Source organism: Apus apus, chromosome 10 (assembly GCF_020740795.1).
Source record: "Apus apus isolate bApuApu2 chromosome 10, bApuApu2.pri.cur, whole genome shotgun sequence".
Taxonomy (NCBI): Eukaryota; Metazoa; Chordata; class Aves; order Apodiformes; family Apodidae; genus Apus; species Apus apus.
In genome coordinates, this window is record NC_067291.1 from 19357909 (window position 1) to 19373258 (window position 15350).

The following is a 15350-nucleotide window of genomic DNA, read 5'->3' on the forward strand; positions in this document are numbered from 1 at the left end:
GGCTCCCTCAACAGAACAAGTTACAAAGAAACCACTGATCCTCTTGGCACATAGAGCATAAACCCTAAACAGGGAGTGGAAAATACATTGTGAATTCCGTAGGTGCCTACAAAGTCCTAAGAAAGACATGGACTGTTGTGATCCTCTGGCTTGCAAACTACAGTGATGTGACTCTGGAATAAAAAATGAGTGTATAATTAGTGAGAAGATACATGAACTTACTTTCTTCCTCACTTAGAAAGAAAGCTTTGTGCTGCAAGAGATGCTGGGATCATTCCTGACTATTACACAAGAAATAGGAGCTCAGACACTCAGAGATCTGCACTATTCTGAAAAGGCATGAGCTGTGAGGCTGGAAATGTGTCTTCTTGATCACTTTACTGCAAACAGATGTTTATTGGAATTGGACATCCAAACAGAAAGGTTTTTCTCTAAAACTGTTATAGGTAAGGTTTATACTGGGTGATTTCTGCCTGGCATGGACCAAGCTCCCACATCCCCCTTAACAGTGTAGTGCACTCTAATTAAGACTGTGGGTAGTGAGTTGGTTTTTTATAGCATGTAAAATCTATAAACCAAAGCCATTTATGCAGCTGCCCACTAAACCTCACACCCCTTGAAAGGCATGGCAAGATATTCCCCAAACCACTATAGTATATCTGTTCCAAGAGTTTTTAGTACTGGTGATAGATGGCCAACCTGAAAGCAGGAGGAAGAGCAGCTCTTAACTTATCCTTTATGGATATTGATCTAGCACAAGGAGAAGAATAAAAGAGTCTTCATAGTTATGTGCCTCCTTTAAGGATGACAGTTTCCACTCCTTAGTGTCCTTATGCTGCAAGGAAAGAGAGCTGTCTGTGGCATGCAGATGCACAGGGCTGCAAAGCCAATGTAAAACTCACTGAAGAAATGGAAATCTTTCCACTGACCTAAGCTGGCTCTCTGTTAAAAGCAAAACACTAAGCTGAAATCAAATGCATGGAAATGATGCTGATTTTTTTTCTGGAAGTCATGCTGGATTCCCTTCTGCAATTCTGGGGTCTTACACCTTTTGTGCCTCCTCTCACGCTGCCCTCTCGCTTCCGAGAGCTACCTCATCAGCAGAAAACGTATCGTGTTTGTTCTTCATCGCTTCTTTCTTAGAAATTCTCCTTGGCTGCAGCAGATGAGGAACTTGGCAGCAGGGAGGCAGCAGGTGTGCGGATGCTGCTGCGCTCATCCCACGCCCTGCCCACTCTGCCTCGTTAGCCAGAACCACATCGGGAAACCACGCCGGGTGGGGGCCAGTGTTGGCAGGGGCTGCCCAGAGCACTCGGCTGATCTCACGCTGTCAGGCCAGCCTGAAGTAGTGTTTCTTCACGTCATGTCCAGGTGCCATGCAGGAGGCAGCAGAGCCCAGGGACTAATCCCAGTGGGCAGGCTGCATGTGGCCTGTTTATTGGAGAGAATGCCAGATGGGAGCTGTGTGGACATGAGTGAGGCTGTGCCAGTTAACCTCAGGGTCAGGAAATCACCTTGGCCCAATGACATTCCTACAGTTTCCTTGGATCCCTTCCTTTGGCAAACCCTGTCATCTCCTGCCTTTTACCCAGATCTTTCAGTTCTCAGGGCCTACGTTAGCAAAAGAAGCACAACTCTTTGCAGATAACATGGAGCTAAATGTCATCATTCCTCTAGAAATGTTAAAAGAATTTCTTAGACACTTTAGCTCACTCTGTACGAATGCTGTGTCCTAACCAATACTCACCACTCTGCCAGTTTTTCTGTCATTCACAAATTTTATCTGCAGTGATTTTATATTTACATCTAGATCACTAATGTAAATATTGATAGGAGTGAGTCTAATACCAGAAGCCCACCAAAAATACATTTGCTGATTGTTCCACACTGACAGCTGCTTTTTGAGATCTGTAGTTTAGCTCATATTACTTGTATAGTGCAAATTTTTAAAATCAGAATATCCTTCAGAACTTAATCGAATATGTTACCAAAAATTTACTGTATTTGCACAGCTTCCCCAGTTAAACTAGCAAGAAAACATTTGATCTCATCAAAGAATGACATCAGGTTTGTGCAGAATGACCAATTTCTTGTGAAAAACTAAACCTCCTTTTATCTCCTATCTTTTAATTTTTAATTGATTGAATTTCATTAGCACCATAGTTTATTTTTTTTTCCTCCTGGACTGAACAACATTCAAAATCTGCTCAGGGTTGTGAGAACATGCAAGGTTTATTTTGCTATTTGTTAGATATTTTCAAAAATTAGAGGATATTCTGGAGGAAAAAGACTGAGAAGATTGATCCAACAGAAGCAGCCAGAGTGGTGACTCAGTTGCTGTCCTGGCATTTCAAGAAAGCCAGGGGAAGAAGGAATATCTGAGTCATCCTCAAAACTCTCCATTTTCCAGGTCTCAAGCACAAATCAAAGAGCAATAGGGAATTGTTCACATGGTGCTTCAGTGCAGGCAGAGATTGATTTCAAGCTGCACAACATTACACAGGCCACTTGCTCTGCAGCAGGGCTGGTGGGGAGGGACTGGCAGACCTCTCTGCTCCAAGGCCAGGGCAGAGAATTAATAGTGCAGGTTACTGCTCTCTGCATTAGCAGCCAAGTAACTTCTGCTTTTTTCTTCAGCTCACTCTCTCCTGCTTTCACAAAGGAATATGATGAAGATGTAAGTTGTTTACATTCATTTTTAATATCTCCTGATCAAAAGTGGAAGCTTAAACAGCATGTAAGAAATGACTGATATCAAAGAGAAAGAAAGAAAGAAGAACAAATAGTTTAATTTGCTTCTTGTCTTTCTTGGCTTGGGATTTTGAAGCAGATGTTCATATGCAAACACAAAAAAAACCATCTTCAGTCCAAGTCTGGGCACATATTGCAGGTTCAGAGAGAAGCTGTACAGCGAGGACTACAACAGCATGCTTCCTGCTCACAGTGTCACAGGAGTGTCACAGGCAGCAGCCCATGTACACTGTCTGAACATGGAACAAAAAAGAAGAGACAAGAGATCTTTAAAAAGAACAAAATACTTGAACTAACTCATAAAATATGTGTAAGTGTGCTATTTCAAGCATGTCCACAGATCTGAAAAGTAGGAAGAACACAGACTGAGTACTACAGGTTTTAAAGACTACCTGAAGGGACAAAGAATCAAGCAATGTTAAAAGAAAGTGGCTGATTTCTGGGTCTTAAGTTGATGAGACCACAAACTAGCACATGGAAAGTCTCTTATTACTCATAAATAGGGCAAACAGACACTCCTTGTCACGCCATGTCAAAAAGGCTGAAATGTCAAATTTTTAAAAAGTTTTGATGCTTTTTGGTCTGTGTATGTGTTGGGGAATGAGAGGTGATAGCTGAATTGTGGAAACCCAAGTCAGACACCAGGGAAAAATCCAACCAGCAAGGAATCAAACAGGAGGACATGTGATGTTTCACACATCACTTTAACATATAGCCTGAACAGGATGACCCATTGTAGCAAGTCCCACCAACCTTCCATTGCCCTCAGGAAGAGGCATGCTGCTTGCCAGCAGAGCCTCACCCTCCTCCCAGACTGATTCAAATGCAGGCAGTGAGTTAAACTGCTTGGAAAGAGAGAACTACCTCACCTCACCATTGCCCAGGAAAAGAACTGGCACGAACGCAGGCACAGGCTGAGCTTTCAGAGAGTAATCCCACCCCGATCCCTTCAGCCATGGAAACACAGATGCACATCATCACTGATTCCAGTATTGTCTATGGGTTTATGATTTTTTAAACATTGGAAGACCCCCAGAAAGACAGGCCAAGTGTTAGTGATGAAGATGGAAATGTGGATATGGGAAATTAACATATTTTAAAATACCTCTCTGTGCTTAGACTTGTATCAATACGTCAAAATTTGCTATGCACTAACTGAGCATAAGCTGAGGACAAAATCTGGCCCTTCATACAATGGGATATTTTTGGCCTTGGGCCCAGATAAGAACAATTGTTTGAATTGGATTAGTTGGTGTTAGTTGGCAGTGCAGGAAATCTTTATGCAGGTATTTATTTGTCCCAGTAATAACAAGGATATTGGAATTTATATCCAGGAGATAAGGGAGCATCTTGTCACTCAAGCACAGCTAACAAGGGAATCACTACTTGGTACAAACATGTAAATGCCAAATGCTTAGTCTGGTTATTATTGTAAATTCCATTTTTACTACCTCTCATTTTAAAATGGTCTCTTAATTGATTTTTAATTATACTTTTCAATGACACTTAACTCCACGTGCTTTGTAAATATACCCACCCACATTACAAAATACATTAAAGCAGCAAATACCGATACATTAGAGGTGCTATCTCTACTGACTGCACCAAGAAGAAATTCTACTGCTCTCATTAGATGTTTTGCATAAGGAAGCAAGATCACATTTGTTCTGCATCTAAGTGGGTGAAGTTCTACCACAGGCAGCCTCTGACAGCCAATTTGTTCCTCACAGGATTAACAAACACCTCACCTCACAGAGGTGCACTGCTCCTTCACAACAGTAAAGGGCTGGTGTGTGTAGCAGGGTCACTAGCTCAACTGGCCTCAGGGAGACTCAAAGTGACTTCTAATCTACCTCAGCACAAAGCAGCTGGGGAGTTGCTGAAAATAATGTAATGTATAACTTTTCACTTTTACAGTGTTATTTATTACAAGGGGCAAAATACAATGCTAAAGTATTATTTAACCTAAAACATAAACAACACAGTTTATTTAAAAAATTACTCACAGCTATCTAACTTGTAGAGAAAGACAACAGATCAAACCTTAAGTGCCTTTTATAACTGAAGCTGAGAGATATGCTGAAGGAAATGTAAATGGAGTTACTTGGCTTTTGCCTAAATAAGGAGGGAGAAAAAAACTGAGTGATAACTTCCAAGACTGGGTCCTGAGTGGTTACCCAAGCTGAAGTCTGGCCAGGATATACTGACCAATTGCTGGTTTTATGCAAAGTTCTACAAGGCCTTTAGCGACCAGAAGAGCTTAGGACATCCCTTTTACCTCAGCAACACAATCTTAGAGAAAAACAGAAGGCATCTCATGTCTCCAGTGTGGTGTCTGGGAGGTGTCCCAAATAGCAGAGCTTGGGCATTGGACAGGACTGCAGCACACACATGTTAAAAGACATAGCACTATAAATTGCATCCAACCAGTTGCCTAAAACACAGGTTTGGGATGGTTTTAAAAAGTTAACTCAGTTAAAAACAACAAATGACAAAACTCTGCAAAGCCTAGAGCACTCTATAAAACTATCCAGCTTCCTTGACTTCCTGGGGCAGTGCAGGGTTCAGCATCCCACAGGTTTGGAGTCCAAAAGATGATATGCCATTCCAGAGAGAAACCATGCACAGGGAAAGGCTGGAACCAGCCCCCTCAGATCCCACCACCCAAGGCACCCTACATTAGCCACCAGATTTGTTGCAAACCACTCACTGTTGTAGCTGCTGTTCCCACTAGCCTCTGCCGGTGCGGCGCTCTGCTCCCCTGGCCCTTCAGAGTCGGCCCTTCCTGACACGGTGCGCGGAGAAAAAGGGAGAAGACAAAAGAAAGAGAGGGAAGGAGGGGATGTGGGACCATCAGAGAAGGGAAAGGGAGCATCGGTAACTGATCTCTTCCCGCAGCTTCCTCACACACATGCACCGAGCACGCCCCGGGCCTGCCAGCGGCAGCTCTGTGCTGCCTGAGGGGCTGCAGGTTTCGGTGGGAAGGGGCTGATCCACAGGCAGGCAGAGCAGGCCCGGGGGGCTCGACCTGCGGGCACAGCAGCTGGGCTTTCCAACACACCTGCTCTACTATTGCTTTCCTCTTTTCCCTCTCATTGAAAATGCCTCTTTCTATTTAAAAAAAAAAAAATTCTGACTGAAAAAGCCAGTTTCAGTTTTTTAACAGTAAGTCACTATTTTCTTCAGCCGAAAGTGATTTTGCCCCCCGATTTTCAGTTCTCCATAGGAAGAACACTGTGACCAAATCTGCAAATGAGTGCTACTGATGTGTTTTATGGAAAGCTGGGGCTATAACTTTAAAAATGCCACTTCCTGTGCGTTTTTGAAAAGACAGGGCAACCTCATTGAAGTCAGCAGGATAACAACAGGTAAAAGGCCTGTGTATTTTTCAGTCCAACTTGTATTTACTTACAATTCACACATACTTTTTACACAGACAGGATGTCATATTGTTATTGGCAGGACTTTCATTTCATTAAGGCTTACAGAAGCAGTGGAAAACACTGGAAAAACTGAATTTAGTATTTATCCAATTCCCAAGCTTAACAATGATGGCAGAGGCATAGTGCTTTTGTTGTGGAATGACCTGATTTCTTTATGTTGTAGAACCCATAAAAAACAACAGGACTGGGGAATGACTCTATTGATCTTGGATAAGATTCACTCCAGTGCAGAGATCCAGCACAAGCCAGTATATCACATGAATTTTACTTAAGCACTATACTGGGGAATAAAGTTGCATGCAAATCACACGTTACTGTTACAATAATGCTTCGTTCCTAAATACTGCCACTCCCGAATAGACTGCAAAATCCTTCCAGACCTTAGGAAAATAATTCCCATTCTGCAAACTGGGAGACTGAGACAATGAAAGGAGATGTGACTTGCCCAAGGTCACCCAGCAGGAAAGCAGGAGAGCTGAGATAGATCCAGCTGCCAGGGTAGAGATGTATCTCCTGCCCATGGCCCCTGCCTGTGGCACAAACACACAGTCGATGGCAGCTTCTGCCCCACAAAAGGTCTAAAATGCTTCTTGTAAAGTCTGCTTGCACAATGGAAGCTGAGTGTTCATCACAAAGCACATTGATTAAATAATGCCATTTATTTTAATTTCAATGAAGCCTGATTTAATTAGGTGGTGTATATGTCCTGCATAAATGACTAACACTCTTGTATTTTTTTTTTCCTGTGGATATGTGTTTTACATGCTCTTATTTATTTCAGCAGCAGCTTTTGCTCATCCATACTTCCTCCCATGGGATCTGAGGAAAAGTAATGCAACTGGCATCCTTTTCCACCCTTTAATGAAACTAGGGGTCGGATTACTGTCAGAATGTGAAGACTGGTAAAACATCTTTGCTGACAGTTTTAAAACTTCCAGAACACAGAAATTAAGCAAAAATGAATTGGAAATCTCAGAGACAGGTTTCAGTAGACAGCATTTCATTAACTAACTGAAAAAATTCAAGTGCTACATTTTGTCTGTGTTACAAACCCTTAAGAACAGTGACAGTGTTTGTTAACAGACCTGTGGGGAGACAAACTAAACCAAGTTGCAGCCTGTTGCACTTCTGTGTCTTAGCAAACCTGGCTGTAAAATAGACTCAAAACACTAAAGGGAAAACAATCCTGTTAATGTTTTTTGCACAGGTACAAATCCTTTCATCATCACAAGTTGGTCCCTTTGTTTTCTGGGGAAACAAGTACATGATTGCAGTGGGAATCCAACAATTCCTTGTTGTTTCTTTTTAAGAAAGCATGTATGCATCTTTACAAATGACTGGTTCGATTTTTATTTGACCATAAAGTGCGCAGGTGGCCATCTAAGCATGTAATTCCTCACCTAATTGCATAACCATGAATATTAATGCAAAATTATAATTACAGGCACACATCCATTGTGCATGTCCCGTCCTTGTTTTACTGTTCTTAATTGCCAAAACACAGAATGTTTCACCATGTAAGTGAAGATACTAGGTCAAAGAAATGTGCAATTCATCTTGGTGCTAATCCCAGCCTTGCTTTCCCAGTCCTTGCACATCCAGAATCCCAGTAATTCCCATTTTGTTGTGCACATGACCACAAGACAAATTTAACAGCAAACCTTTGAAAGGCTTTTGGAATTCAGGGTGGCCTAACAGCAAGTAACAGTGAGAAATCCACTTCTTGTCAGACGGATGAAGTGACAGAAATGCAAGGTAGACTGAAAAGAATCAATTTGTCATGACCACTAAAAGAGAGCAGAAGCTTATGTTTTCATTTCTGATACCTAAACTGGCAAAGTCTTTCAGAAGCTGACATTTATTGATCATGCAGCCTTAAAACAATACTGGGAAGGTTTGGACCCCATACAGGCAAAAGGCATGCACCAAATACAGCAGGAAAGTTCCAAAAATTGCTTTTGATGGTAGAAAAAAAATAGAAATAAATTCAATTTACAGACTGGCATGTGTATGGGAAGCATATAGCCACTTCTACCAGCAAGGAAGTGCTGGGATTTTACTATTGAATGGCTTTTTCTGACATGTTATACGGCCATTTTGAGATGCAGAGTGGATGTTGTGCCTGTTAATGTCACCGGCTTCAATCATGGAAACCTTAATCAAGCAGAAATCCCTGCAGCTTTGCCCATATAAGATTACAGACTTAGTTATAGGGCTTCTGGTGCAGATTTGACCCCTGCTGCCTCCTTGCAGCAATAAAACTCCTAAACCCTTTTAGATCATTACTTCTACAACTTGCCAGAGTGCATGGGAGTGCAGTATTTATGGGGTTGCTTACTGTTTTTAACCAAGAGTTGGCTTCATCCAACAACTGTCCTGGGCAGCACATAGCAAGAGAAATACAAGGGGGCATGTAGCAATAGGACGAGGGGTAATGGTTTTAAATTGGAAGAGGGGAGACTGAGATGAGATCTGAGGGAGAAATTCTTTGCTGTGAGGGTGGTGAGACCCTGGCCCACGCTGCCCAGAGAAGCTGTGGCTGCCCCATCCCTGGCAGTGTTGAAGGGCAGGTTGGATGGGGCTTGGAGCAACCTGGTCTGGTGGGAGGTGTCCCTGCCCATGGCAGGGGGGTTGGACTAGATGATCTTTAAGGTCCCTCCACCTCCAACTCAGACCAGACTCTGATTCTGTGAAATAATCTAAACCAGATGCCCCATGGAAAACAACTTGCTAGTTCTTGTTCAGCCATTTCCAGTATGTCCTTCTTTAGAACACAAAAACAGGTTTCCTTAATGGTGTAAAAAGGTTATTCAGATTCTTTATTCTAAGCTCTGAAATATGTATTCAATTCTCCATTTGCTTCTATGACTTTTAATTATGCCAACATTGGTGCTCTGTCTTTGTAGTGGCAATTGAAAACTGATATAAAATCAAGCCCAGAAAACACTAAGCATTGCAGTGACTTAGAGTTGTTTTTCATGGCATTTATCATCCCATTGCTTGTTTTTCAGAATTAAATATCCAGCACAATTCTCTTCTTAACATACGACGTTAGGTGAAAATATTAAATATGTTCACTGGCAGATGATGTCTGTTTATTAAAGACAAGCCATATCCTGCTGAATTCTGAGCCTGCAATCCACTAAATTACATAATTCAGCATTAAAGGGGAAGGAATAGACATCTGGAGCAGAAAGAATCTGAAAAAAATTTCACATAGCCTGGATGTGAACGTGTAGGAGACCAATGCAAAGCAAACCTGATTGTGTGCCTGAGTGACAGAGAATGTTGGTGGTGTCCCTCACAATACACAAAGGAGGCAGCAGACAGGGCACAGTGAGAGGGGAGAGGAGGATGCAAAGTAATATGAGTAATATTACACAAGTAATATGAGCTGTCCAGACAGACAAACTAGTTGAGTTTGTTTCTTGAAAGGAAACTATGTGTGTAGGCAAACACATCCACAAATGAGATTATGTGTAGGTGGAGAAGGGATGGAGACCAAAACTGAATTCAAGGAGGGAACAGCCATCATTGTCCAGAGTAGGCAACAGGAAAAGCAGGGTGAGGGTGATAGCATTTTTGGAGGCTCAGCCAAGAGAGAAGTTCTATGCCAGAAAGACAAGCCTGTAGTTGCACTGGAGAAAAGGAGGTCCAGGCAGCACCTGTAACCATGGTCTGCGAGCAGAGAGCAGCCTGACATGAATTACAGACTAATTTAAGTGCAGTATCATCCCTTAGCCATGCAGCCTCAATGCTGAAATAATGACTTGTTTTTGGTACATCCAAAGGCCACTTTCAGGATGAGGCTTCAGCCTGTGGAAGCTGCTGCATCTCAAAGCCAACTCAAGGTGGCTGAAATTCTTCTCCATTTGTATGAGTATGAATATTTTGATAATGATGAATATAATCCATCATTAGAGTTCTTTCTTCAAGGTGCTCTTCATGCTTTATTGACAATATTTTCTTAGGCAATAATAAATCTAATAATAAATGGGGAAAAATATGGGTTTTGTTGTCTTTGTTCAAGTTTCTCAGTGTGAGAGAGCAACATGTGTCTAATTGTATGTATATCCTTGAACAGCCTGACATGACAGATTGCCCTAATCTGTTACAAAATTTCAGTGCCAGAACATGACAATAGGTAGCACCATGGAGTGTCTTGGTTGTCTCAAAGGGAATAATTTAACTCTAACCAATAGCAAAGAGGTGACCCAGTTTGGAGGGACCTGGAGAGAGATACATTGCTGGTGGCTCCAACCATGTGTGGCTACACGCAGGCACAGTTAAAAGGCAGATTAATAGGCAGTCAGGTGTGAGGAAGAAAGCCAAGGAGCCCTACTGTGGAACACATGGCATTTATCCTCTTTTGTAAAGCACTTTGTGAATTAACCTAGGCTGTAAAAGGAGTGAGCATCCAAAGATTCACACCAGCATTTCTCCAGCCTGATCTGTATTCCAAAACAGTATTGCTCACATAAATCTCAGTGTTGTTTTTTTACTAGAGAGTGAAAGGGAAAAAAGAAAAGCTGCCATTAAATCAATAGGCTGCTTTGCCCAGCACAGTATATGAAAGTAATAGTGCTGTGCTTATCATTTGTGCTGCCACCAACTAATTGCTGGAACTTGCACTTCATTATCCTCTGTAATATGGTTACAATAATAGAGAAGGACAAATAAGGACTGGTACCTTTCTCCTGGCCAGTCTCTACTCGCAGGGGGAGTTCTCATTCTAATGTATCTATCTGGATGAATAACATTTACCAGATTACACGTTGATTTAAAAGGTTTAATCCGAGCAGTGATGGAGAGCTGCCTTAGGAAATATTTTCACAGGCACACGTTTGGGATCTAGCACAAAAAGGTCTTTACTGCTGCTTTTGTACCCAGCATGGTCTCCCTTAGCTCTCCCAGCATTTAAGTCAGCAATGCTGGCAGAGAGAAAACCTGGTTCCTCTGAAACACTGAACATGCCTTGTGTCTTCCTTGAATCAAGTCTTCCAGTCATTCATACACCAGAGAGGTGGTCTGATTCTTTTGATGTTAAACTATGTGCTGTAACTAATAAAATTCCCTACATTGACTATCAAGCAAAGATTATGGATAGGAGAAAAGACTTTGGGCTCTGGCAAGAAAGGATGGAAGTGTCTGATAATTAATCTGTGTCCTAGTTAAAGAAAATCCTTTGTTGCAGCAAAAAAATGGGCTACTGTAGAAAATCTGAATGAACCATCCAATACCCACATTGTGGCCACCAGGTCTCTGGTTGTGTTCAGAAGGGGAAGAGGAGGCTCCCAGTCCTGTTCTGTTGCTACTAAATTCTTTGCCAGAGATCAGTGTTCCCCTTTGGATGTAAAGGATGTGCACAGTATCAGAAGGAAGGAGAGAATGGGGAAGCCATCACTGTGAAGACTGTTTATGCTACTGACCCTCAAAAACGTCAGTGTCCATGTGGACTCCATGAGACACCTCAATGAAAACTCAGAAGGTTCACTAATCAAATCAATGCATTTACACATTACATTTTTTAAATCCCACTCTAGGCTCACATAGAAGTGCCTCATAAGTCAGCATTTACCCTAGACACAGACAGCACTCACAGATATCACCAATATTTGTCTACAACAAAAAGCATCATTAAGGCATCCATAGGCATAATTAAAGACATCCATAAGTGAAGAAGCATTAAAAAAGCATAACAAAGAAAAATCTTGCTGAACCATTTCTTTTGCAAAAGCCTTCAAAACCAAATTGGAGCAAACTAATTGCCCAATATGCATTGTTACAACAGCCATGCCCTAATAGTGGCTTTGAGGTAGCTTCCCTCCTCACCCCATGCTGAGCTCTTCTTTAAACTTCTGCATTTTTCTAACTCATTTTGGAGATTTTGTTTCTTTTTTGTTTTAGGGACATAATAGGCACTTCTTGTTTTCTGCTTAGATATAAACTAGATTTGATTGAGAAATGTTTTCTCTTAGAAAACAGTTCTGTGTAAGTGTCCATAATAATGTGTAAACTAGCTCTAAATATTTAAGGACCACAACAATACATAAAAGTAAATCTAAACACGACCATGAATCAACGTCTCATTTGTATTCATTTAAATGCTCTGCTAGTTAATGATGTTTTGAATTGTTTTATGATTATTATAACTTCTCTGATAGTTAAATCAATCAAATAATCATTGCTGTAGTTCATCAAATATACATCTGTGGAAAGATGTTACTTCCCTTGCATACTACTAAGGAGAAATGGCATTTCTTTATTACATACAAGATTAATTAGTCTTAATATTCTAGAAATGTGATGAAATAGTGCCTTGGAGGTAACAGATATTTTTGCATATGTTTACAGAGTTTGTGGGGTTTTTTAGAAAGACAGAAAATACACAGCACACTGTTGTGTAGTAAATGGCAGGGATTGACTGCAATATGTCACTCAACACTCTCTCATACCAGGCATTTACATACACTTCCAGAAAGTATTACAGCATTTTTTTTCTTCACAACTATACTATATGAGACTGATTTGGGTTTTTCATTTTATTAAACCAGTCTTTTGGAAGCTTTTCTACACCTATGCAGTTACCAGCTTTTCTGTGAACAGCCTTAAAAGAACTACTTGTTTAAGCACTGCATCGACATTATCATGGTAAACTGCTTTAAAATATCAGCTGGAACTGCAGTATTAGCACAACAGAATGTTTTAAATTTGCCTACAGTGCCTCACAAATTTCCCTGATGTTGAATTACTCCTTATAATACATTAACAATTCTTCTAATAATTGTCAGGAGCAATGATGGACATTTTGTTCTCCTAAATGAAGGGAGATCACAGCTCCAAGGACACAGGCAGTTTATTAAATTTCCTAACTCTTGGCTTTCAGGTAGATGACGTGGAAGACTTAGACCTATATATCAATTACAAGTTTATTGTACTAATCGCTTGCAGGATTAGAGCATCTGCAAGCTGCAGTTTTATGCAAAACTCCAGATCAAGGCTTCCCGTGCAGTGCTTCCCATTACTGCATAATAAAGATGAATGCAACCCAGTGTTGCTCAGAAAGCCCGTTAACTAAATGAAGAAAGCAGTTCAGTGAATGTGGAGTCTGTACAGGAGCCAAATCAAACTCCCTCTTATAACTCAGAGATGCAGCATTTGGGCAGCTGCCCAAGGGAGGAAAGAGAAGAAAAACCAAGTCTGCGTGTGTTTTTATTTCTCACTGACTATAAGCCCATGGTTATAAAATCTGACTAAATTCTTGATATCTTTCTGTGTGCTGTTCCAGACTCTTTAATCTATGTACTCTTGATTTCAGGCATGTAGCTGATATGCAGGCCATATTAAAGGCATTATGATAAGTTTGCAGTTAGGGATAGAACACATTCCCACTAAATTTCAGAATGATGCAGTCCAAAGGGAAAACAAGATAAAAATAATTCCAAAGATGAGAACTCAGTGGGGTTTCGTAATCCTCAGCATGTGTATTGTGGAGAGGCAGAGATCCAAGTGACCTGGACAAATCTGCATGAAGTTTTCTAGAAAACATAAATGAATTCCTGAAGTAATCACTCCATCAACACATGGGATTGTATCTCCACCTCTCCCACTCTTCACTTCTGCTTGCAGAAGACTTGCATAATAAGTAGAAATTGCATTTGCAATGTACTATTTTTTGAGCCTTCAGGATGAACACTGTTCAACCTGACTACCTGGTGGATATATTTAATAATGTATCAAAAATATTTATGCTGTGCCTGATTCTAGGGAGAGAAATAACAAATGATAGTCTCTAAACAGTACTTTGTTACATAACTTTCAAAATATAAAGGGCTGAGCACTAATGTAACCTCTGCTTGAGAGTCCAAGTAGAGAATCTGGCATTAATAACGTGTTCCAAATTTGACCCATCACTCTGAGGAAGGTTACCAAAGAATGCTGGCATGAGATATTTAAGGAGCTAGCTTGGAAAGGAAGTCACATTTGGTAATTCTGGTCAAACTGAAACAACGATACATGCATGACATGAGACACCAAACCCTCTGAAGAAAGAGGCTGGGGTTACCACAGCTGAAAGTGACTTTAAAAACTGTTCCTGGACCTCACGGCAGCACATGACTGGAGAGAACCTTCTGGCACATCCTACTGAAGTGCTGCCCTCTATAGTGGACTATACTGTCATGGTCCTGGGTGCACTGATGGGCCTTGATGGCCCTGCCCAGCCTCCCCTGAGACCATCACCCACAGCCCCTGCCCAAGGACCCAGAGGCTCCATTTCAGCTCAGCCCTGGGCCTTCAGTCACTGACTGAGTGATGCTGTAGATGTGTTCATGGCCTCTGCTTGGCCATCAACCCTATTGATCCCTAGCCCATGATATCCTGGCTTGGCCTTGTCACCATAAGCCTGTTTGGCAGTTGCTGTAGTGTGCCTGTGTATCTTGAGCAGGTAGGTCTTCAAAAAAGACTTTCAGAGTCACTTGTGAGGAGCAAGCAAAGAAATGTACCAGATGACAATATGTCACTTTATATATGTCTGTGTGGGATTCAATGCATTTTGATCAAGCACCTTCTGTAAATTCAGAAATGGAAGAACTGGTCAGCCACAGAACAACCCCATGCATTACACAGTGGAGATCTAAAAGCTGACAAAACCAGGCCTAATCAAATGTGGCATGGACAAAAGTGCCCATGTTTGATGTTAATAAATTTATTATAGAGAACTCTTTCATCAGGAGGGGCAACACACTTGCTGGGGCAACACAGTCTAGGCATGTTGTAAGCAGCAAATCAGAAAAGAAAAACTAAGAAATCAGAAAGAAAGCAGCCAAGTAGTTCTTCAGAACCTTGTGCCTAAACTCAAGGTGGATTTAATATGTCCTAATAAGTACTCAGTATAATAATGCCATAATTTATCTGTTGATAATGTTTTTCACTTAAAACAGAGTTGAACTTGTACATTTCTACATTTCTGAAATAGTGGTTTTTAAATAATAGGTTATTTGTTCATGCTAATTAGTGTTTGACATCACTCATGCTAATGTTAAACATACAGTCAGTTGTAATGCTACATTATTTATTGCTACATTATGCTACGTAATCCAAGTACAAAACATACAAAATGTCAGGAAGCTGCAGCCTGCACTTAGTTATGTCCAT

At 41.1% G+C, this 15350-nt stretch overlaps 1 protein-coding gene across 11 annotated transcripts in view; it reads right to left on the reverse strand.

Moving 5' to 3' along the window:
• MEGF11 (multiple EGF like domains 11) overlaps positions 1-15350 on the reverse strand; it is a 254581-nt gene that overhangs the window by 116861 nt on the left and 122370 nt on the right. For 8 of the 11 annotated variants that reach the window (XM_051628086.1, XM_051628081.1, XM_051628085.1 and 5 more), the window contains exon 7: positions 5462-5536. The exons of the other annotated variants lie outside the window; for them this stretch is intronic. In XM_051628086.1, the coding sequence (XP_051484046.1) occupies positions 5462-5536 (75 nt within the window). The remainder of the gene's footprint in view (positions 1-5461; positions 5537-15350) is intronic. 11 annotated transcript variants of the gene reach the window in all.